At 39.3% G+C, this 25,386-nt stretch overlaps 1 protein-coding gene across 1 annotated transcript in view; it reads right to left on the minus strand.

Moving 5' to 3' along the window:
* Nucleotides 1-947: 947 nt before the first annotated feature.
* Nucleotides 948-25,386, minus strand: part of LOC149208870 (uncharacterized) — a 124,924-nt gene continuing 100,485 nt past the window's right edge. The window contains exons 9-11 of the mRNA XM_089396185.1: nucleotides 1,827-1,874; nucleotides 1,587-1,681; nucleotides 948-1,480 (exon numbers count right to left, since the gene is read on the minus strand). Coding sequence (XP_089252311.1) covers nucleotides 1,379-1,480; nucleotides 1,587-1,681; nucleotides 1,827-1,874 — 245 coding nt within the window. The 3' untranslated portion in view covers nucleotides 948-1,378. The remainder of the gene's footprint in view (nucleotides 1,481-1,586; nucleotides 1,682-1,826; nucleotides 1,875-25,386) is intronic.

The following is a 25,386-nucleotide window of genomic DNA, read 5'->3' on the forward strand; positions in this document are numbered from 1 at the left end:
ATGCCTCCCTCTTGCTCCTGAAACATACTAAATAATGCCATGTGACTAAATAAGCACTCCAATGCTCCTCCTAAGACGTGCTCCAGTGGCTCCACTCCCACTATATGAACGTCGTTGCAACCAAAGCATCCCCAAGTCAACTCCATACCTCCAGGAAACCATCCAAGTTACCCCATGTTGTCTAGGGATCAATGCCCTCCTGAATGCCAAATGCTCATTCTCCAAAGCAACACATTCTCCAAGCAAGCAACCTCCATGTAGCTAGCATGTAGAGTATCACCACATTGTCCAAAGATCTCCAATGCCCTAAAGAAGAATGTCATGCAAGCACCCAACTAAGGTCATGAATTCACTGAAGCTACCTCAAATATGCAAGGTCCATAATAGACCATTGAGGGGCTAATCATATACTATGTACTCCAAGTCCTATGAAGCAACCCCAAACATGGGGTAAATGTCTCAAGAGTAACCCTGAAAAGTAACACAGGTTGCATGCATTTGTTGAGAAATATGTACACAATTTATAGAATTACAATTATAAAAGACAATGGTTCTACATATTCCATAGCAGTGTCATAAATATAGGGTGCATATGCAAGCCTCCTAAATTCTTAAATAAAATCCAATATGCTTTCATCCTGACGTTTTTGTTAAGTTTTCCTAACGTGCATTTTGGAAAAGACCAGTCATGCTAATGTTCAGTTAGACTAACAGGCACATCTTATATGTCACAATTTCCCGAAAAAGGTCTTAAAATAATAATTTAAATGACAACTTTTGTATTTGATTCAAGCTAGCACAGAGCATGCACATTCTGTATTAATTGCTATAGGCCTAATGTAAGAAAAGAGAGGGGCAAGCTGTCAGATTCCAAAACTGGTTGAGACAAAGTGACTATTTAATTATTTTTTATTGTAAAGGACCAACATCATATCAGGGACTTCACATAGTATAAGCACGGCATGGCTTTAACTTAATAGCACTGGGATTAAAGTTTCCACAAACAGAACATTCACTCTGGCAGGAGGCTAGTTTATGCTAATGAGGCAATAATACATCCCTGTCAGTGTTGACCATGAATCCCTTCTTCAATTAAAAGATGAAGAAATGAGATATGGGTACAATCTTCTGCCCACACATCTTTATTTTACATGATAACAAAGGCATTGCAAATATGGTACAATGCTATATACTTTTTTACATGGTTTGAAGAGAAGCCGTAGAAATAAAATATACAGAGTCTGGCTATCTTGCATTTATTTTCAATTTAAATTAAAGAAAGGAAAGGCTAGCAAGCCAAACATCCGCACATGGTAAAAAGGAAGAAAATTCTAATTTGTTTCCCATTCAACCACAGAACGAGAAAATGAAATATTAACTACTGGTACAAGAGATTGTATGCTGGCAGATCTTCAATTTGATTAATATCCTCCAGAGATAGTTCTCGTTCTAGTTGTGCCTGTGCAGCTTTCAGAACCTCCTGTACAAATGAGCACATTCAAACCTCGGGAATTTGTTTTTTGAGTAGTAAGTAAATGCATCCGAATGCAAGGCAACAACACAAGAAAAGAGAAAAAACTTCATACATTAAATTCCATGTATGAAGCGTGCATAGCAAGCCATTGTGCATCAATCATCTCGAATGCTACACAGTAGAGTAAATCAAATGCCATCTCATCTTCTGCAAGTCAAATCCAGAAAAGTTACATATGAAGATGCCTATAAATTGAATTTGAACTGTTTCGCAGAAACTATTCAACTCGGGCCAATATTGTCTGTCTGATAATTCAAATTTGATGCAAATCATCAAGAGCTTTAATGCATACCTGCAAGCATCTTCAAAAAGTTTATCCCAGATGGTGATCTTGGTTTCTCTGCAAGTGAAGAAACTCTGCATTGTCAGTGCATTTTAAACGGCAGGATTCCAAAACCAGAATGTTTTAGTCTTGTCAAGATGAGCCCCTTACTCCACCCAAGCATGCACTGATTTTTATTTAATTATTATAGTATTTACCAGTTCCAAATGCCAATGTGGTAGCCAAAAACAAAGCAACTGCAGTTAAAGGTATTTTCATAGTGACAAAGCCATGTACTATGACACAGAAAATGGTTCATTACCTTCACCTCATCAACTACGACTAAGGGTAGTGCAACCTTTAAATTGCCTGGAAAATTCGCTTCATGGAAGACGGTACTGCACACTTGTGGTGTAAGCAAGCACTAAGGATCAAGAATAACCTCCCATTTTGACATGGCCAATGTTGTGGCTGACACAAAGTCAACAAGTTGAGGCATGCATAAAGTCCTGTACTGTGAAATAGAAAATATTTTGTCTAATCTAATATGATAAGGATAGTGCAAGCTTATGGCTGCTAGGTAGGGTTACTGAAGTTAATTTATCGTATCATCACTGGGGTAAGCAGGCATTATGAATTTGACAAATTTAAGGATGAACTGATAAGTGAAGACTACAAAATGGATAATGATTATCCACAACCACCAAATAGAGGAGCGATTGGAAGTCGAAGCACATCCCAGGATAGGAAATAAATGATAATAGACCAGCATGTACAGTGTAAAGCTGTGCTCTCTCATTAACACGTTATATTTTCCAGTCAGATGCAATTAAGAAAAAACAATCTTGCAAATGGGGTCATGGGTTGTTGAATACAGGGTTGTACAGGGAAAAGCATAGTTGCAAGCAAAGTTGATATAAATAAGTGAAACTGACAAGACAATTGTTGGAAATATTGAGAGGGGGGTGAGGGGTGGGGTGAATCAATATTTCATTACTTTCAACAATTTTTCACTTAGTTAATCTTGAAACTGAATTCACATCACATAAACAATCATCCACAATGTGTGAACACAGAGATCAAAGTGAAATAATAAACTTGAAGAAGAAACACTTGAAAACAATATTCAATTTATTAACAACCATTTGTGAGGACACTAATCCTTTGTAAGCACAAACATACAACAATTGCAAGCTCCAACCTGTCAAGGAGATGAGGAAACCAATCCTCAATAATCACCAACTTACTGTTGAAGAATGTAACTAGTGTCGGTCTTCATAATTGTACTTGAGTCATAATAAAATATATTTATCAAAAGAAAGAAAAAAGAAATTTATTATTAAAGAAATTGACTTATTAAAGCATGGGTTTCATGCTTGTGTCAATTTTTTTTTCGGTCAAAGCCTCCATTAAAGGCCTCTAGGGTTTATGTCAAGTGCCCTTGTCCATGCCATATTGTAAAGACCCTTCTCGGGCTTTATTTGTCAAAAAAGAAATTTATTTTAATCTAAATTAGGTCTTTTAGGCCTCCTCCACCAAGTCGGCCTCAAACTGGACAAGTCAACCTAAACAAAGGGGCAGAAACTCCTATATAAAGGCAACAACTTGACTTCATTTGTCACTCTCACACACAAGTTCGATCTGCAACTTTTGGGGGCAGAAAAAGTGTGAATTTCAAGGAAAGAAGAGAAAATGGCTAGCGAAGAAAGAGGTCTCTCTCAAGCATAAGAAATCAAAATTCTCTCTCTCTCTCACACGTGTGAAGTTGTGAAGCAGCTAGAGGGGTCGAAAACTGTAGAGTCGAAGCTAGGCCGAAATTCTGTAGTTAGGGGTCGAAACTTTGTAGCTGGGAAATCGAATTTCTGGATGTTGTTGGGCTAAAGCTGTTGGAAAAGAGGGGACTACTAAATCATTTTGGAAGGCTAACTTGGTGGAGGAGGAAGGTCTGTTGGTCTAAGGTCTTGGTCTATCTCATTTTGAATCAACTGAAAGAAGAGTTTTTGATTGGGTTTTCCCCTATATAGGGGTTTTAGCCCTAGCTAAGTGCCTACTTCTGGTGTCCCTGATCTTCATGCTTTTGCTTTGATAATTGTTTGATGAGAAGGAGGTAAAGAAAGAACATAAAGTTAATGAGTACATAATAATATCACAAGTAATTATCAACATAAGAAAATGTTTCTACCCTTCCGATTTTCTAACATGTTATAGGAGCTAAGGTGAAGAAGAATGAAAAAGGCAAGTCGAAGATTATTGAAGAAAAGGAAATTAAAGAAAGGTCATTAAGGAAAAAAGGATCATATAAGGAGGTAAGATAAGGAGATAAGTCTACTAACTAGAGGAATTATGTCAAACTATAGGGCCTGGAAAAAGAGGATAGATCTCATCCTCGAAAAGAACAAAGTTTTGGATCTTGTTCAAGTTAAAGTCAAGAAGCCTACAGATGAAGAAAAGAAACTGAAATCTTGGCCATGAACCTAATAGTGGATGGAGTAAAGGACAACCTCATCCCATACATATCCAACATAGATTCTGCTCAAGAAATGTATGAGGCTCTTTCCAAATTATTCACCATCAAGAAAATTGGTCAAATAGCAAGTCTCAAGAATGAATTAAAACTATTAAGATGACAAAAGATGATATCGTATCATCCTACTTTATAACGATATCTAGAATCAAAGATGAACTCCAAGAAATAGATGAAGTTGTCCCAAAAAAGGACCTCGTAATTACTGCTCTTCTAGGACTACCATAATCTTGGAGTGCCTTTGCATCAGGACTTAACAGTTGGAAGGACATTACAACACTTGAACAAATGTGGAATGCATGCAGTCAAGAAGAAGCTCGAGTATCGTTAGTAAACAACAAGAAGGATGAAGAAGAAAACATCTCTAATGCGTATTCTACTCATCACAAGAAGAAGGGAACCTTCAAGAAGTTCAAATGACCAAAGAAGAAGGTTGACCTATCCAAGATAGAAAGTTACAATTGTCACAAGATGGGCCACCACAAAAATCAATGTCTGTAGAATCCATGGAATAAGGAGAGAGATAGGAATCAAGCAAATGTTACCGATGAAGCTCCACCTAAGAAGAGAGAGACTGAAGAATCAAAAGTCAATGACTTATACTATTAAGTCCTCACCCCCACATATCCTTCCTAGTTTTGTATTGTTTTCCTTTATGTTTTGATTTCTAGCATTTGTAGGACTAACATATCTCGTTAGAACATTTTTGAATTATTTTGATAAGTTGTGGATATCCCTCAAAACGATTGGGTTAAGAGGGAGCCTTCACCATTCTACAAAAGATAAATATTTTGTTCTTTGTATCATCTTTTAATGTTTGGTTTCCTCTCTCACATCAAGACTTGTTTATATTGTATACTAAAAACCTTTCTCTATATATTTTCCTCGGTTAGAAAAGCTTGTTGAATGCTCAAGGGTTATGCAAGAGACCTCAAAGGATAAACTTGAAGCATGGAAGAAGTTATGTTGCAAGGGAAGCCACTCAAGAATTGATGTCCTACAAAGTTTGTTAAGGAACAACTCAAGGTATGTCTTAGACTATAAGCTTTATCATAGAGTTCTCTTCATGTAAAAGGTACAATCATTCTTCTTTTGAAAATCGATTTACATCATTATGTCTAGGGTTTTGAATCACAAAGATTCTTGTTAAGGTTATTAATCATTAGATTGAATCTAACCTCATGATATTATTTCATCATTCTTGTGTAAACCTAACTCTTAGGGTTCACTATAAAACCCTCGCCTCTTGTTGCTAAGGGTATGTTAATATTAATTATGAAACCTCATGATATTATTTCATCAATCTTGTGTAACCCTAACTCTTAGGGTTCACTATAAAACCCTAGCCTCTTGTTGCTAAGGGTATGTTAATATTAATTATGAAACCCTAGTTTACTTGGGGTTGTTGATCATATTCTTTGATGATTAAGGTTTTTATGATAGAAACCCTAGCCCTTTAGGGTTTGCTGTGAATATCTAAATTATGTATTGAAACCCTAGATCTTTAGGGTTTGATGAATTAAGGTTTGTGAACAAAACCCTTGTAAGTAAGATTCTAGGAAGAAGCCCTAGGTGTATGTTTGATCAAAACCCTAGCCCTGTGAAAAATAATTGTATATCTAACTTGGAAGTATTAATGTTTGTGTCTTGAGTTTACCTAGTACGTATGAATATTGATATGAGCTGCTAGTGCACGAAATGCTATATATATATGAGAGTATGCTAACTTAATTATTGATACTCATGTCTTGATTTGTAAAAACTAGGGTTTGTAACAAAGCCCTAGTAAACATTGGTATTCTAGGACTAGATGATATTAGTGACATGTTTTTAATGATAAAAATCTAGGGTTTGGAACAACCCCTAGTAAAGTTTGTCATAGAGTTTATTATTGAAACCTTAGATGTATAGTAGAATTTTTATTTGGTTGAATTGTTGATATCTAAGGCCTTTGTGTCTCGAAGATGAAGTCTAGGGTTCATGACAAAACCCTAGCAAGAGGTTGAAGTCTAGTATGTAAACAATGTAACTTTTGTTGATTATAAACCTAACTAGGTTTAGGTGTTTAATGTCTAAAGTCAAAATGCTTCCATATGATTCTAATATAGTACATGCTTTTTTATGTTTGTAATTGGTTGTATCTGTTATTAAAGTTTTGCAGGTACATAATCTTCAAAATGATGAAGATGTTCGTATAAGCATGATGAAGGAAGTTATGTATCAAGATGACCTTGATATTGTAAGAAGGGTTGGAACCATGAAAGGTTCTCTGATGTCATAACATAAGGAAGTGGTTGATCCCCCTAAATTGAGAGGGACCCTGGATAGAAGAAAGAGTATATCTCCCCAGTTATGAGGGAGGGCATATTATGACAGTGAATACCTTGAAAGCAAGAATAAAATAAAATGAATGAAAGTACTATCGATAAACGTTCGTAAAAGTTGCAAACAAAAGACTTGAGAAAATCCTGAAGATGTATCTGGTGTTGTTGAAGAAAAGAAAGAAGAAGAAAGCTTCAAACAAATTGTATATGGATAACTTGATGGTGAAAGTAGCATCAAAATGATTGAGGACCCCAAAGGTTTGTGTTTACTTGTATGTATATTTGAAAGTTTATTATTGATTGAGGTTTGTGTTTGTACAAGTAAAACTCTCCATAAAAAGGTTGAACATTCTGGAAGCATGCTTAGACAAATGGATATATCTAGTTTGATAGGGAGAGTTGAAGCATATAATGGTGGATTCTTGGTAGGACATTTGGTCGGCCTATGTGTTGATGTTTAGATCCCAAAGAGGGAGGGTGTCGTTGGTCATAGAGCTCCGACCTTGGATACACACCTAGATCCGTATGTTCATGGTTAGCTAGTAAGCCTGATGGTACCTAAAGTGGCTGAAAGCTTGAGTCCATCTTTGTCCCACCCGGATAGATTACCTTGGTCAGGTATCTAGTCCATAGCACTGAGTGTGTTAGAACTCTTCGTAGCTCATTTTGAGATCTTCCATGTACCTTTATATATATGTGTAATTATGAATACCTCCCTAGTTAAGAGGGTGTTGAAAAATGTAACTAGTGTCAGTCTTCATAATTGTACTTGAGTCATAATAAAATATATTTATCAAAAGAAAGAAAAAGAAAAATTATTATTAAAGAAATTGACTTATTAAAGCATGGGTTTCATGTTTGGGTCAATTTTTTTAGGTCAAAGCCTCCATTGAAGGCTTCTAGGGTTTATGTCAAGTGTCCTTGTCCATGTCATATTGTAAAAGACCCATCTTGGGCTTTATTTGTCAAGAAATAAATTTATTTTAATGTAAATTAGGTCTTCCAGGCCTCCTCCACTAAGTCGGCCTCAAACTGGACAAGTCGGCCTAAACAAAGGAGCAGAAACTCTTATATATATTAGAATATATCTCTATTTAGTTATATCTCTATTTAGTAATGCTCAGTCTTGTTGATGTTTCTATTCTTATTCTTTTAGCAGTTTCTTAGATGAAACTGTTTGTTCTATATTCTACATAGAAACCTGATGTTTCTATTCTTGTAAATATCTTTGTATTATCATTGAGCTGTTTGCTCCATGTGAATTAATTCATTCAACATTCTTTTATGGTATCAGAGCAAGGTTAAGAGATTTTTTTCTTGAACAGTAATTCTCTTTGCACCGAAATCTCTTGAGTCCTTTCTAAGGTCGAGCCCTCTGTAAGCCAGGCAGCCTTCACTGAGTCTTAGCCTCGGCTTTGCTCGCTGTGATAAAAGCTTACAGTCGTCCATCTCGATACAGAAATGGATTCTTCTCTTGCATGATCATTTTATTAAAGAAATAACTTTGTGGCAGTGACTGTTTTCGTGGGAGCGGGATTTTTTTTTGGCTGGCCAGTTTTGCTTGGAATCGCGGATCCGGCTATCTTCTTCTTCACCAGGCGGCTACTCGACCACACCGTGGAATTTCTCAGCATTTGTGATCCAGGTGTTTTCCTCTCAAATCTCATTTGTTTGTTTGAAAATCAGAGTTGTGGTTTGAAAAATCGATCTGCGGGCATCTGTCATTTTTTTAACTACTGTTAAACGCTGTCAAAATCATGGATTATGTACCCGAGGATATACAGTTTTGAAACCCGTGATTTATAAGTCAAACCCGTGATTTTGAAACGCCCGTGGATTTATAAGTCAAACCCGTGGAAGTATATTTATAACCAGTGGTTCATTGTATTTCACGTAACCTGTTTTTTTTGCAATCGCTGTATCTTGCAAACACTGTTACGTAACCCATGGTTCAGTGTATCTCTGTCATACGCCCGTGGTTCATTATAGCTCTGTCATACGCCCGTGGTTCATTGTATTTCGCTTGGTATTTCACGTAACCTGTGTATTTCACGTAACCGTGGTGATTATATAGCTCTGAAACCCGTGATTATATTTCCGGCCCGTATTTGATAACCCGTGGCAGTTTGAAGTTTGAAAATCCGTGGTCCAGCCCGTATGTGATAACCCGTGGCAGTTGATTTTTGAAAACCCGTGGTCCATATATATTCTGTTGCATCCCATGGCAGTTGAAACACGCTGAGTCGTTTCCAGTTGAGACGTGAAGGCTTGATAGCTCACGTGGGCCATCGTGGTTAGATATTGGGATTTAATTTATCAGCGTTACCAATCCGTGGTGTTTGCCGGAATTTGTTTTCCGTGGTTTTGGTTGCCGGCATTTTTATCAGCAGTTCTGGTTGTCAGAATTTTTTATCAGCGGATTTTTTTGGTATCCTGTCAGCCTTCTTTACAAAGCTATACACCTGTGGTAAACTTGCATGCTCCTGTGGGAAACTAAATTCTCAGAAATTTATATTTTGTGCTAGCAGGATTATCATTGATTTAGACTGGAGAGATACCTTTGCTGGGTAAATTTTTTTTTAGCAGGACAAAGTCTGTCTTTGCTGGGTAACATTGTTTTTAGCAGGACAAAGTCTGTTCTCTAATTTACATCAGGATAAACAGTCAGCTACATTGTTCTTGTGTGTCATACTTCTGTAGTTTCTTTGTGAAAATGGCCACACTTACCAATCTGATGTTAGAAGGAAATCAACGCTTTAATGGCAGCAACTATAACATTTGGAAACAAAGACTGTTGACCATTTTTGAGTACAGGCGTCTTGATCAACTCATTTTGGGCAAAGAGCTTCGTCCAGGTACAGCCGGGACCGATCAAGATAAATTTGATGATCGAAATCGAGAGGCTGTTATGCTTCTCAAGCTCTCTGTCGCTGATGATCAGTTACCACAGATCCCTTCTGGCAAGACAACTGCTGAAATCTGGCAACAGTTGAAAGAATTGCATGAGACATCTGATAAAAGCCGAGCTTTTTTTCTCAAAAATCAGTTGTTCTCCATCATGATGGATGAACATATGTCTTTACAGGAACATCTCAACAAAATTAAAGACATTCGAGATCAGCTCGAAGCCATTGGTCGGACCATGGAGGAAGAAGATATGGTAGTCATTACTCTGAAGAGCCTACCAAAATCTTATGAACACTTCATTGAAACACTCAACATTACAATCACAAATGTTGATCTGAAGTTTTCAGATTTATGTACCAAACTTCTGCAGCAAGATAGGTGGAAACAGCAGTTTGGTAGTAGTACTTCATCAGTGCCATTGGAAAATGCATTTGCTGCAAAATATCAGTCCTCTCAGTCTTTTCAGCAGAAAGGATCATCTCAGTCTTTTGATCCTAACAGGAAGAAAAGTGTACAGTGTAATTACTGTCACAGGTTCGGTCATATGAAGAAAGATTGCAGGCAGAGGATTGCTTCTGAACAAAAGAAACAGGGAGGGTCACATCAGACAGCGAATGTTGCAGAACATTCCGAGCAGACAGATTCTGCCTTTTACGCCTTTATGGCTAAAAGGTCTTCAGAACATGTTCCTTCCTCTGCATGGTACATTGATTCTGGTGCATCACGCCACTTCTCTCACAGGCGTGACTGGTTTGTTGACTTTTCACCTTTCAGTGATTCAGTTGTATTTGGTGGAGGTGAAAAGTACACTGTTGCTGGCAGGGGTACAGTTCAACTTCAGTCTGGTGGACGCACGCTCATATTTCTAAATGTATACTATGTTCCTGGTATGGAGATTAATCTGCTCTCTGTCAGTCAGATTATGAGGAATTCTCCTCAGCTTGATGTTGTATTCAGTGCACACAAGTGTTCCATCATTGACAGGGAGACCAGTCTGACAGTTGCTACTGGCCTCGAGGACCATGGTCTATACAGGCTACTTGACACCGGTGACTTTCCAGAAGTGGCACTAGCAGCTCGTGTCTCTCCCATCAGTACTCTATGGCATCAGCGATATGGGCATCTCAATATGCAGTATCTCTCGCAGCTCTCTCGGGAGGGACTTGTGTCAGGATTACCTGATATTCAGACTCAGCAGTTGGGGGTATGCAGCGCCTGTCAAGTGGGGAAGCAACATCGGTCGTCATTCAAAAATGGAGAATCTTGGCACGCATCCCAGGTACTTCAGTTACTTCATGCTGATATTTGTGGTCCTATGAATACAGCTTCTATCACTGCTTGCAAATACTTTTTACTTATTGTAGATGACTTCAGTCGAAAGATGTGGGTGTATTTTTTAAAAAATAAATCTAATGCTCTTAGTACATTTCAGAAGTTTAAAACTTTAGTTGAAAACGAATCTGGTTGTAATATCATGACCCTTAGGACCGACAATGGGGGGGAATTTTGTTCCTCAGCTTTTGCCAACTTCTGTGATATTCATGGCATCAAACGTCAATTAACCACACCTTACACTCCCCAGCAGAACAGTGTTGTCGAGCGTCGCAATCGCACGGTTGTTGAAATGGCTCGTTCCATGTTACAACACCGGAATGTTCCAAACAAATTCTGGGCTGAAGCAGTATTTACTGTTGTTTACCTTCTTAACCGATCTCCTACTCAGGCTGTTAAAGGGAAGACTCCTGAAGAAGTGTGGTCTGGTCGTAAGCCTAAGATCAGTCATCTCAAAGTTTTTGGCTCAGTTGCATATGTTTGGATTCCATCTGCTAAGCGATCTAAGTTGGATTCCAAAAGTCAGAAACTCATGATGACAAGTTACAGTGATCATCACAAGGCTTATAGGCTGATAGATATAGCCACTGGTCGACTTAGCTTCAGTCGAGATGTAGTATTTGATGAAGACAGAGGATTCTTTCAGTCTTCTGAGCAGCGCTCTGAGGATCCGCCTCATAGTGTTCTTCTTCCAGTCAGTCCATCTGATGGGAGGGATGATGTAGCATCAGGATTTGATACTACTCTATCTGAGCTTCCTCCAGAAGCTAATCCCCCTCTTGCTGTCCCTATTGCTCTTGAGCCTGCTTCTCTTCCTCCTGATATTGGTCCCTCTAATCCTGATATTGGTTCTTCTTCTCTTCGGCCTAAATGGTGGGCTCAAACCATAGGTGATCTTTGGGATGATGAGCTCCTTGAAGGTAGAACTTCTAGGCATAAGAACAGACAACAGTCTACAGTCAATTTTGCTCTTATGGCTAACCTTCACAGTACTTTTGAGCCTCAAACATATTCAGAGGCTAAGGGTATATCTGAGTGGGAACAGGCTATGGAAGCAGAATTTCAGAGTCTTCAGAAGAATCACACATGGACTCTTTCTGATCTTCCTGCAGAAAAAAAACCCATAGGCTGCAAATGGGTGTATAAAGTCAAATACAAAGCTGATGGAACCTTAGACAAGTATAAAGCTCGGCTTGTGGCTCGAGGATTTTCACAGAAGGAAGGCATCGACTATGAGGAGACTTTTGCTCCTACAGCCAAGATGAGTACCATAAGGCTTGTTCTTGCCCTAGCAGCTCAGTTCAATTGGAAAGTTCATCAGATGGATGTAAAAAGTGCTTTCCTAAATGGTGATCTCCAAGAAGAAGTCTACATGACGCAGCCTCCAGGATTCAAGGTCGCTGGTCAAGAACAGAAAGTGTGTCGGTTAGTTAAAGCAATCTATGGATTGAAACAAGCTCCTCGGGCTTGGTACATGAAAATTGATCAGTATCTGACAGATCAGGGTTTTCAGCGGAGTCCATCTGATGCAAACCTGTATATCAAGCATACTGATGATGATATCTTGTTTGTAGTTGTCTATGTGGATGATCTTATCATTACTGGCAGCTTTGCACATTTGATCCATGGGATCAAACAAGATCTATGCAGAACTTTTGAGATGACAGACTTGGGACTTCTTCATTACTGTCTGGGGGTTGAAGTGTGGCAGACTGAAAATCAGATCTTTCTTTCTCAGTCCAAGTATGCCAAAAATCTTGTGGAAAGGTTCAGAATGCAGGATTGCAAACCGGCCACGACTCCTATGGAACCAGGGCTCAAACTTTCAGCACAGTCATCCTCTCCTCTTGTGGATGAAACTTTATTCAGGCAATTAGTGGGCAGTCTCATCTATCTTACTGCTACCAGACCTGACATCAGTTTTGCAGTAAGCTACATTTCTCGCTTTATGTCAGCTCCTAAAGCTGATCATTGGATAGCAGCAAAGCGGGTGCTACGATATGTGCGTGGTACTTCTGATTATGGCCTCTTATATACTCGCAGCTCCACTCCTATTCTCAGTGGCTACACTGACTCTGACTGGGCCGGTTCGGTTGATGACCGTAAATCTACAGCTAGGTATGTGTTTAGTCTAGGATCTGGAGCTGTTACTTGGACTAGTAAGAAGCAACAGGTAGTGGCTCTCTCCTCAACAGAAGCAGAGTATCGGGGAGCAGTTAAGGCAGCCTGTGAGGCAGTTTGGCTTCGTCGTATGCTTGCAGATATGCATGTTTTTCAGACAGGGCCTACTTCTTTGTTTTGTGATAATCAGGGAGTGCTCAAACTTGCCAAGAATCCTGTCTTTCATGAACGAACAAAGCATGTGGAAACTCACTGCCACTACATTCGACAGCTGGTTGAAGACGGCTCAGTTCAGTTGCACTATGTTCCTACAACAGAGCAGCCCGCCGATATTTTTACCAAGCCTCTTGGTCCTGATAAATTTGTAAAATTCCGCGGGTCTATTGGTGTTGTAAATAGATTGAGCATTAAGGGAGGGTATTAGAATATATCTCTATTTAGTTATATCTCTATTTAGTAATGCTCAGTCTTGTTGATGTTTCTATTCTTATTCTTTTAGCAGTTTCTTTGATGTTTCTATTCTTATTATTTTAGCAACTCACCTCATTTGTCACTCTCACACACAAGTTCGATCTACAACTTCAAGGGCCAGAAAAAGTGTGAATTTCAAGGAAAGAAGACGAAAGGGCTAGCAAAGAAGGAGGTCTCTCTGAACCATAAGAAGTCGAAATTCTCTCTCTCTCTCTCTCTCTCTTACGTGTGAAGTTGTTGGAGGGGACGAAAACTACAAAGTTGAAGCTAGGTCGAAAGTCTATAGCTGGGGGTCGAAACTTTGTAGTTGGGAAGTCAAATTTCTGGATTGTTGTCGGGTTGAAGTTGTTGGATAAGAAGAGACTACTAAATCATCTTGGAAGGCTGACTTGGTGGAGGAAGGTGGTCTATTGGTCTAAGGTCTTGGTCTATCTCATCTTGAATCTACTGAAGGAAGAGTTTCTTACTAGTTTTTCCCTTATATAGGGGTTTTAGCCCTGGCTGAGTGCCTACTTTTGGTGTCTCTGATCTTCATGTTTTTGCTTTGATAATTGCTTGATAAGAAGAAGATAAAGAAAGAACATAAAGAAGTTAATGAGTACATAATAATATCACAAGTAATTATCAACATAAGAAAATCTTTCTGCCTTTCCGATTTTCTAACACTTGCAACTTTTGTAGGCACCAACTTATAGGAAATTTCAGTCCCCTAGCTGAGCTCCAACTCAGCAACTTCGTAGGCACCAAACTACAAGAGACTCCAATATCCTCAACTGAGAACGATCTCCACAATTCGTAGGCACCAACCTACTTCTTCAAGATACTTCACAATTTCTCTTAGTTTACGCAAACTTCCTTTCTTTGGTAGAAGTTGTCACCCAACCATGCCACTCTTAGATTTGCTCCTTCAAGCTTGATCACAACCTCTTGTCCTTCTCGCTTGTCTTGTCCTAGTCCTTAGCTCGGTCATAAATCATTCCTTAGCCTTCCTTTGTTGTTTTTGATCTTCTCTTCTTAGATTGTTTTCTTCTGCCTTGGTAATCCACATAATTCTTGCTTGACTTCACTTCCTAGGTTTGATTTTCATGTACCTTGCTGCAATTTTGAGGGCTCTTCTAATCACTCGAATATATTGTCGAGTTTGCGGCCTTCAATTTTAAACATTGTAAACAATTGCAAGCCTTAATCCTATCCACATAGAGATTGGCCCTACTCTCCAATGTTGTGGGTATTCTCCTCCTGTCACAGGTCTACAATCAAAGAAATGGTGTTGTTTTTGCTCTTAAATGCACCCCATAGACCTACAGCCTAGTTAGGCTAGGGATTGGCCTCCAAAACTTGTCACTGGCATAGCCTCCCAAAATTTGTTCATAAACAGGCCCTCAACTCAGCCTTCAAAACTATCACAGTTTGCAATGCTCTGCATGTTTGATTGTTCTGAAGTTTGTTCAAGGCAAGGTTTGCCAGACAGGCCTATAAGAAGTCTGGGCCTACTCCAAAGAACAGAGGTATAAATTTCGATCTACTTAAAGCTTCAGGTAACTCAACATTTTCACGACAGGCCTACGGCCTAAGTAAGGGATGTCATAGGTTAATATCATAAAGAACACATATTAGAACTTACCTCAGTTCAAAACTTAGCCTCCTCAACTTGACCTCTTCAACAAAACTTGGCCAGACCTCGACCTCTTCAACAAAACTTGGATAGAACAACGAAAAACTCCTTAGCTCGACTTCACTTCTTCTCCTTAACTTCAAATAAACCTCTTTCCTTAACTCATCCTCAACTCGGATCTGTAGCACAAGCGGCCTTATTTATACTAGAAAAGTGGGGGTCAAATTGTCTTGGGGCCGACTTGTCCATTGGCTAGGCCAACTTGTGCTCTGGCAAGGTAATAAATAAATAATTTCAAAAATTAATTTCTCCTCAACTATGAGGAGTTAGGAGGCGTGCCATACACTGTTGGAAAGTTATCGAAATATACTATTTGACTATGTAATATTGCCCTTCATTTGGATAGCCTTTGACATCAACAACGACCATTTTGAACAAGCCCCCCCTTTGTTATTAATGGCAACACTTCGATATCAACTTCTTCTGATAATTGATCCTGTTGTCTGCATTATCTTCATACCTCTTGCAAGTTGCTCCCCCTGGCTACATTCTCTCCCCCTTTGACATCAATAGCAAAGGGCATTCCCCTATTTTCATCTTCTCCTCATTTTCTATTGTTGAGAACTGTTCCTGCTGAGTTTGTGTTCCAATAGCTCAAAATGTAATATATATTTAAATCATGTTTACTACAATTGTATGTTATATGTAACTTCAAAATTTCTTCAAGACTGGATAGGCATCTTACCCACCAAAGTGGGTGACCCCATAGGAAAATTTTTCTCCTAGACATCTCTTGAGTCAACAGCCAGTAGCCCTTAACAGCCACCAGTCTAGCTGATGTAATGTGCCATTTGATCTTCACTCCCTAACCAAGTCGCATCTTCCCTCACCCATCTGTCAAGAGCATATTTTTGAAGGTGGGCAATCCAATCTTAAAGGTATGTTTTTCATTGAGTAATCGAGTGCTTAAGATTGTTTTTCCTTGGACATATTGGGCATGGATTATTGGGTGACTTGGAAGAAGGAAGGGTTTTGACTGTAGTTTTGTTCTCTCACCTTAAATGGGGGGTTAATCCTCAATCCTAGTCCTGTGGGATCTCCCTTATTGGCCTATGGCTTTAGGAAGGGCACTACTTGGGAAAACCCAATTTTGGTAGCATGTTCCTATTTGCCCGTTCACATTTGTCACTTCCTTCTGCACATTACAAGTCCTATTTTATCATCTTCCCCCTCTAGGTCCACATGACCACTAGGTCCAAAAGGCACTAGTATGCCCCCTCCCCTTATCCATGTGTCTGGGTCAGGGCTGGAACTAATGCCCTAGAGGTTGATGCAGCGAAAAGAACATTAAAAGCATATCATGGCCACAAGCAATAAACAATAGAAAAGAATATCATCAAATGCAAAAGATGGTCGAGACATTATATTAGCATGTCAACAAAAGCCAAACATGAGCTCTACCCCTTCATTATTGCCATCACCCTGGTTCCTAAGGCCCCATAAGTGGCCCCACATCATTGAGGAACCCATGCATGTCCCAACCCCAGTGGGCGATGAAATGCCCCACCTTAAGCGCGTAATAATTGTTTGTATCATACACAACATGCTTTCATCTCTTGGTGCCCCAAGGAGTAATACAAACAAAAAATCAAGAAAAGGAAAAAGACAAATGAAGAAGGGTGGAAAAATAAAGGTCGGGATAACTCATGTATCCATGATTGCTCCCTCCTATATCTATACACCCAAATATATGGACATCCCTCATCATTACCATCCTTGAACCCATGGCATTTGGCTTTGAGACCCCCGTGTCCCCATCCATCTCATCATTATTCATATGACCCCTATCAATTGAAGGATATACCTTGGACCTGTCTTTCCCCTTAGGGGTTGGGAACACCTAATAAGGTCATTTATTAGCCACTCCTACCTAGGGAGGTAACATTATTACAAGCTTAAAGCCCCAAATTTGGAAAGGAATCCCATTATGAAGTCTCAAAAGTGCCCTTGATTAACAAGTTGGGTTCATTTAGATGCACTAATGAATTATTGTAACTAATGTTGAGGAAGTGCATTGGATCTTATATCTAATTGGCAGGCGGTTTCATCATGGGTTGGGCAATTTAAATGGGGCCCAAACCCAGCAGAGGATCATATTAACACCCCTAGGGGATGCGTTGAGAGGCATGGGACTTCATCATGTGTTAGAGCATCATTTCATTCCATGGGCACCCTCAACACCTTCAGCAGTTTTTTCATTGCCCCACATTATTCGCAAGATGATGCACCATCATCGGAGCCCTCATTTGGAGTAGTCTACAAGCTTATCTTTCATCAGGAGACCCATGAGACCAACATTTGTGCCCCAAACCCACTATGGGGCACCACATGATGGCTTGCATGGAAAATTAGGGGTCATCCCTTAATTCATCTTTATTGGAGCCCTCTCTTTCATCATGGCACTTAGAGGACTCAATGCGATGCACCAATAGCCTACATCATCAACTCGGCTTGTATATGGATGTCTTATTCATAACTTGTGATAGCTACTTGGTCAACTTGTGACCAATGCTTATTCTTAGAACATTATTTTATAATTTTGGGGGGCTCATTAGGCTAATTCGATTTAGAGAGACTTGTATAAATAGAAGAGAGTCTCATTTGTGAGAATTCATCATCATCACTTGGATTCTTCTCTTGTAAAAAGAAACTCGCACTTTTTCTTTAGAGATTATTGGAGATTTTTTTAATGATTTTTGACATTTGGAGCTGAAATTTTCAATCTTCTTTGGAGCTATCTCGTGATTTATGGATGGATATATCATATTGTCATCTTGTAAGTGCTTCTTGTTGAATATCTTCTTGGAATTATGTCTAATGTATTGAATTGTTGCAACTAGGTTAATATTATTTTTCCCTAATTGTTGAAAATAGTTGTTGGAAAGCTTCTTGGTTGGCAATTGCATATGTTACTCATTGTATGGCAAATGATGAATGTTCCTAGTGGATGAAATTTTGTTTTTCTTCCATAAAACTCCATAAATCTTGGGTGGGTAAATGTTAAAGGTTGGTTGCTAGGGCATCAATCTTTATCCTCCTTAGAGACGGTTTTAGCCAATTTTGAATCATCTTAGACTCCATAGCCCAAAGGACTAGGGACTGGTACAAGAATTTTGGTGATCAACTCCTCCTTTCTCCATCTTTTCTCTTTTTTAAATTTTCGGCCTTTCTTTCCTAGGACAACTAGCTAGGGCATCAAGCGAAATCCATTAGAGAGGGAATTTTTGGATTTCATTCAAACATAACTCTTCTTTGAGGTTTTGTCTAGAGTATCTCCAATTTTGGTTGATTTCTCACAATAATTCATCCATAAATTCTTGTGCCCTAGAAGGGAAACCTAGCATGCATTTCCTTGGATAGATGGCTTTCTTGAGGGTTGTATGAGCCTTGTATCTGGTGGAATAAATCATAAGAAATCCTTTCTCCTCCCTTGCCTTGACTCTGTGAGTACCTTGGAAGCATTTCTTCCCACACTTATTCATAAAACCCTAGGTCTAACGCAAGTCTTTCTTGGGTCTCTCAAAGAAAGTGAACAGCCTTTGGGAAGTGTCAAATCATTACATAGAGCTTCTTTGAGAGGTACCACCTCATCTCCTAGAGTCTTGACCTTAAGAACACCTATTAACATCATCATATCTAACACCCTAGGTCTTGATCTTTTCATCTTAAAGCGTTTCTTGGAGAGCATGTTAGCTTCCTTGAAGCATTGAGCCATTATTGTGTCTCTCCTTGAATGAGCTTGGTGGAATCACTTCATACCTGAACCATTGTTTTATCGATCCTAAGTGATTCCCTTCCTACCGGGACTCCTCCCATCAGTGAAAGTTTGTAAAAAGCACGGAACCTTGACTGGGGTGATAATGGATCATTGTCCTGTTGTCATCACATAGTCTAGTAATTATCCCTTAAGTTTCCCTTCCTTAGGGCCTTGTTAGATTGTGTGGTAAAAATTTTGGTTTCATTATCAGGGAGGAAGCAGGTTGGCCTCCTTGGTCAAATATTTGAAGAGGTGGCTCTTTCAATGACAATATAGATCCTCTTCTGGCGACTCCATTAGAAGAACGAAGCCCTTGTTCTTCATTGAACCTTAAAGTCAATGCTAGTAGGGTGAAGCAAGCATCTTTTAAGGCATTTTCAAAAATTCACCCTTGGCAACACCTCTATGGTTGATATGTGTAATTTGCAAGCATGCCTCTCCCACAACTTTACGAGTTGCATCCTGCCTTGGATATTTCAAGCATGCCTAGATATCCAAATTATTTAGATTTAGATACAGTAAGCAATGTTTCACAATTTGACAATGATCCATCTTCGGGCATCAATCATGTGGCAAGATTTATCATATACATATCAAGGATCGAAGGGGCTCCTGAGGATGCTCTCATAGGATTATTCTTTCAATCCCTTACATACAAGCATGTGGGTTGGTTAAAGTGTTGCAAACCTAGGAGCATCCCTTCCATTGAAGCATTCATTAATACATTCTTGTGCTATAAGGGATCAGGATTTCAATCTGTTGAGGATCCATCAAAGCTTGGACATCGCTATCAAGAAGGAACTTCTTCAATCCACGAATAATGAAGTAGATTATATCGCCATATTTGAACCATTAAACTTCGATGCATTCCCTAGTACCCTTCACCAATTACCTAATAGACACCAGAAGTGGTTGCCTAAGTTTAATGGGATTACTAGAGCCGAGAAGCATGTGGATGATTTTATACTGGAAATTTCTCCAAGGATAATGGAAGAAGATAGAGAAGATGTTTTCATGATGTTGTTTGCATTAAGGTTCTAAGGGGATGTTAAGGATTGGTATATCAACCTACCTCCAAAAGCATCACCGATTTTGATCAATTTGAAGATATCTTCATGAAGAGATGGGCTAATCATCAAGATAGCGAAAGTGATTCTAGCGGTGCTCAGGAAAAGGAGGAAGGGGAACATTTTCTAGATCATAAAGACAAAATCAATAATGAAGATATTGACGATGATCTTGAAAAGGGGCATGAAGAGAATGTTGATCGAGAAGGTTCCTCTAGCAACAAAGTTGAAGATAGCCTTATCTTTTTCAAGGATGTTACTGCTGACAAAGCCCTTATTAAAGACCTTAAATAAGATACTCCCATCACTCCCTTGAACGATGACATTAGTGATTACCTGTATATTGAAGAAGGGAAATAGGAAGATATGGGCCATCATTTTGACAAGGATCCTATCTTTGACAGCGATGATGATATGAATAGAGGCATTGTTTTACCCTATCTTCCTTATGATCCTAGAGGAGCATTTAAGTCATCCTTGGACTCTCCTATCATTCCCCATTGCATGAGCATTGAAGATAATGAATCTAGCTTATTTTCTCCTTTTGAACGTGAAAGGTAACCTAGTTGTTGTGATCCTCCAAGTCGGCCACCCTCTCATCCCTCCCATCATGTCCCTAAAGACACCATGGAGCGTTGCATTACCAAGGAGACCTTTGAAAAGGATTGCTTGAGCTTGGTTTTTCACTTCTCTATGTTCAAGCTGGAAGGAATCACCAAATGGTGTGAGCATGATTCCCCTTTTTCCCTTGCATTCATGAATCCTTTTCATAAAGTGTGGTCATCTTATTTTCCCACCTCCCACCCTTATGACCAGGTAAATAGTTCGGGAATGAGTGATTATTGTGTTTTCTTATCCCATGTCATCGTTAATCATAGGGAAAAAGGATAACGTATTGATCTAATGATATGTTGGTTACATTAGTTATATGACTATACTTGATATTTTATATTATGCATGTTAGAGTAGGATGCATTGCATATTCATTTTGCATAGCTACTATCATCATATCATGTTCTCATGCTAGAATAGATGCATTTAGATTAGATTTGCATCATAGAATAAATTTTCTTTTCTACATGCTTTTATTATTTGATGAAAACGTGGGCAATCAAAGTACACCCAGGACACATGCCTCCAACATTGTTTGTTATGTGTAGGATACAAGTCTACAGTCCCAGAGGATTTTTGGTGTTCTCATGACCTCTCGTTCAAGTACATGGTTTGTGCCCTCTATAGTGAGCTCATGTCCCAGTTGGAGCCAGATGTTACCCACCAAAATGGCTAACCCCGTAGGAGAATTTTTCTCCTACACTTCTTCAACCAGCAGTCAGCAACCCATTGACAGCCACAGTGTAGCCAATGTATTGTTCCATTTGATCTCCGCTCTATGAACCAGTCATATGTTCCCACGCCCATATTTCAAGAGCATATGTTTGAAGGTTGGCAATCTAATCCTAAAGGTATGTTTTTAATTGTGCAATCGGATGTTTATTGGTTGTTTTTACTTGGGCATATTGGGCGTAGATTATTGGGTGACTTGGAAGAAGGAAGGGTTTTGACGGTAGTTTTGTTCCCTCACCTTAAATGGGGGGGTTTAATCGTCAATCCTAGTCCCATGGGATCTCCCCTATTGGCCTAAGGCTTCAAGAAGGGAACTACTTGGGAAACCTTGATTTTGGTAGCACAGTCCCATTTTCCCATTTCACAATCTTCACTTCCCTCCGCACATTACAAGCCCTATTACATCATCTTCCCCCTCTGGGTCCACATAACCACTAGGCCCACAAGGCACTGATACACCCCCTCCCCTTGTCCACATGTCTAGGTCAGGCTTGGAACTGTTAGCCTGGAGGTTGATGCAGCTAAAAGAACAATAAAAGCATATCATGGCCACAAGCAAGAAACAAAAGAAAAGAATATCATAAAATGCAAAAGATGGTCAAGACATTATATTAGCACGTGGGCAAAAGCCAAACATGAGCTCTACCCCTTCATTATTGCCATCACCCTAGTTCCTAGGGCCTCATGAGTGTCCCCACATCATTAAGGAACCCATGCACGTCCCAACCCTTGGTGGGTGATGAATTGCCCCACCTTAAGGGGGTAATAACTGCTTATATCATACACAACATGCTCTCATCTCCTAAGGTCCCAAGAAGTAATACAAAGAAAAATCAAGAAAAGGCAAAAGGCAAATGAAGAAGGGTGGAAAAAAAAGGTCGAGGTAACTCATGTAGACACCCAAATATATGGGCATCCCTCATCATTACCATCCTTGAACCCATGGCATTTGGCTTTGACAGCCCTGTGTCCCCATCCATCTCATCATTATTTACATGACCCCTATCAATTGCCGGATGTACCTTGGACCAGTCTTTCCCTTTAGCGGCTGGGAACACCTAATAGGGTTGTTTATTAGCCACTCCTACCTAGGGAGGTAACACTATTACAAGCTGAAAACCCTAAATTTGGAAGGGAAGAACATTATGAAGTCTCAATGTACCCTTGATGCTTGGTTCACTTAGAAGCACTAATGAATTACTGTACCTGATGGTGAGGAAGCGCACTGGATCTTATATGTTATTGGCAGTTGGTTTCATCATGGGATAGGCAACTTAAATGGGGCCCAAGTGCACCAAAGGATCATATTGACACCCCTAGGGGATGCGTTGAGAGCCATGGGACTCCATCATGTGTTAGAGCATCATTTCATGCCATGGGCACCCTCAGCACCTTGCAGGATGTACCTTGGACCAGTGTTTCCCTTTAGCGGCTGAGAACGCCTAATAGGGTTTTTATTAGCCACACCTACCTAGGGAGGTAACACTATTACAAGCTGAAAACCCTAAATTTGGAAGGGAAGACCATTATGAAGTCTCAATGTGCCCTTGATTAACAAGCTTGGTTCACTTAGATGCACTAATGAATTATTGTACCTGATGGTGAGGAAGCGCATTGGATCTTATATGTTATTGGCAGTTGGTTTCATCATGGGATAGGCAACTTCAATGGGGCCCAAGCACACCAAAGGATCATATTGACACCCCTAGGGGATGTGTTGAGAGCCATGGGACTCCATCATATGTTAGAGCATCATTTCATGCCATGGGCACCCTCAGCACTTTCAACAGTTTGTTCATTGCCCCACATTATTCGTGAGATGCTGCACTTGGACCAATGTCACCCGGCCAGTTTAGCATGATCATGGCAGTTGATCCAATACCCATAAGTGGTTTGTCTCACCCTTGAGACATGGGAGGGCAGGCACCATCATCAGAGCCCTCATTTGGAGCAGTCTACAAGCTTATCTTTCATCAGGAGACCCATGAGACCAACATTTGTGCCCCAAACCCACTATGGGGCACCACATGATGACTTGCGCGAAAAATTAGCGACCATCCCCTAATTCATCTTTATTGGAGCCCTCTCTCTCATCATGGCACTCAGAGGATTCAATGTGGCCCTCCAACAACCCTATATCATCATGATGTCATCAACTCAACTTGCATATGGATGGCTTTTTCATAACTTGTGATAGCTACTTCGTCGACTTGTGACCAAGGCTTGTTCTTAGCACATTATTTTATAATCTTGGGGCACTCATTAGGCTAATTCAATATAGTGACACTCATATAAATAGAAGTGAGTCTCATTTGTGAGAACTCATCATCGTCACTTGGATTCTTCTCTTGTAAAAAGAGACTCACTTTTTCTTTTTGACTATTAGAGATTTTTTGATGCATTTTGACATTTGGCGCTGAAATTTTCAATCTTCTTTGGAGCTATCTCATAATTTGTGGATGGATATATCATATTATCATCTTGTAAGTGTTTCTTGTTGAATATTTTCTTGGAATTATGTCTAATGTCTAGAATTATTGCAACTAGGCTAATGCTATTGTGCCCTAATTGTTGAAAAACATTGTTGGAAAGCTTCTTGGTTGGCAATTGCATATGTTACTCATTGTATGGCAAATGATGAATGTTCCTAGTGAATGAAATTTTGTTTTTCTTCCATAAAAATCGATAAATCTTGGGTCGGTAAATGTTAAAGGTCTGTTGCCAGGGCATCAATCTTTAGCCTCCTTAAGAACCATTTTGGCCAACTTTGAATCATCTTAGACTCCATAGCCCAAAGGACTAGGCACTAGTCCAAGAAGTTTGGTGATCAACTCCTCCTTTCTCCATCTTTTCTCCTTTAAATTTTCGGCCCCTCTTTCCTAGGACAGCTAGCTAGGGCATCAAGCGAAATCCTTTAGAGAGGGAATTTTTGAATTTCATTTGGACAGAACCCTTCTTTGAGGTTTTGTCTAAAGGATCTCCAATTTTGGTTGATTTCTCAGAGTAATTCATCCATAAATTCTTGTGCCCTAGAAGGGAAAATTACCCTGTATTTCTTGTTGAAAATTTTGGAAGCCAAGGGATTAATTTCTAAATATAGAAAGTCTAAAAATGGAATTTCTAAAAATAGAAATTCTAAAATTAGAACATCTCAAGATAGTAAATCACTTTGCATCAATTGGTAATCAAGTATTGTTGATGAAAAATCACTTATTATCATTAATCAATCCTAATAATTCAATCTCGACTTAATATTTTATCATCAATATTATTATTATCCTCTTTATGATATTATTATTATTATTAAAAAGAATTTCAAAACACTCAATCATGGCTCTCAATAATGTTCTCTCACTCTCATTATTGGCATGGCATATTCCTCTTACACTCATTAATGCTCCTACACTTTTACACTCAATTAAACCACGTCATAAAAGATTATCTTACACTCAATCAAAGCATGTCATAAAAGATTCCTCCTACGCACTCTTTAATGCATATGTTACACTCTCCTTAAAAGCATGAGTTACAAAGGCATGTGTACCTCCTTAATGGCATGAGTTACACTCCTCTTGGCATGCGAGTTACTCCTTTATGGCATGGATCCATTGCTCCTATATATATGTGCCTCATTCATTCTCCCCTCACTAATTGTGCATTGTGAAAAAAGAATTCAAATTTGAGAAAAAGTTAAGAGAGAGTTGAAGAAGATTATGAGAGAGAGACTTGGAGAGTAAGCGCAGAACTTGGTGAACCAAGGTTGATTCAGTGCTTCAGTGTTTCAATGTTGATTCAGTTGAAGGGAAGCTTGATTCAACTTGTGCATCTATTGCTGCTACCAGTGATCTCCATGCTACAACTTGTTCAAATTTGGGTGAACTTACTCATTCTCTTGATCTCTAATTGTACCTTATATCTCTGTTCAACAATTGATTTCTAATAGAAGAATAATTTGGTTGGGTTTTCCCCTTGTGGGTTTTTCCCTCGTCATTGGACCTAAATTCTCTGTCTCATTGTATTCTTGGTTGTCTTCTACTGTGCATTTGATTTATGTTCTATCTACAGTTG

This window comes from Pinus tabuliformis, chromosome 1_2 (assembly GCF_031772625.1).
Source record: "Pinus tabuliformis cultivar Carrire ecotype Pingquan chromosome 1_2, CPIR1, whole genome shotgun sequence".
NCBI classification, from domain to species: Eukaryota; Viridiplantae; Streptophyta; class Pinopsida; order Pinales; family Pinaceae; genus Pinus; species Pinus tabuliformis.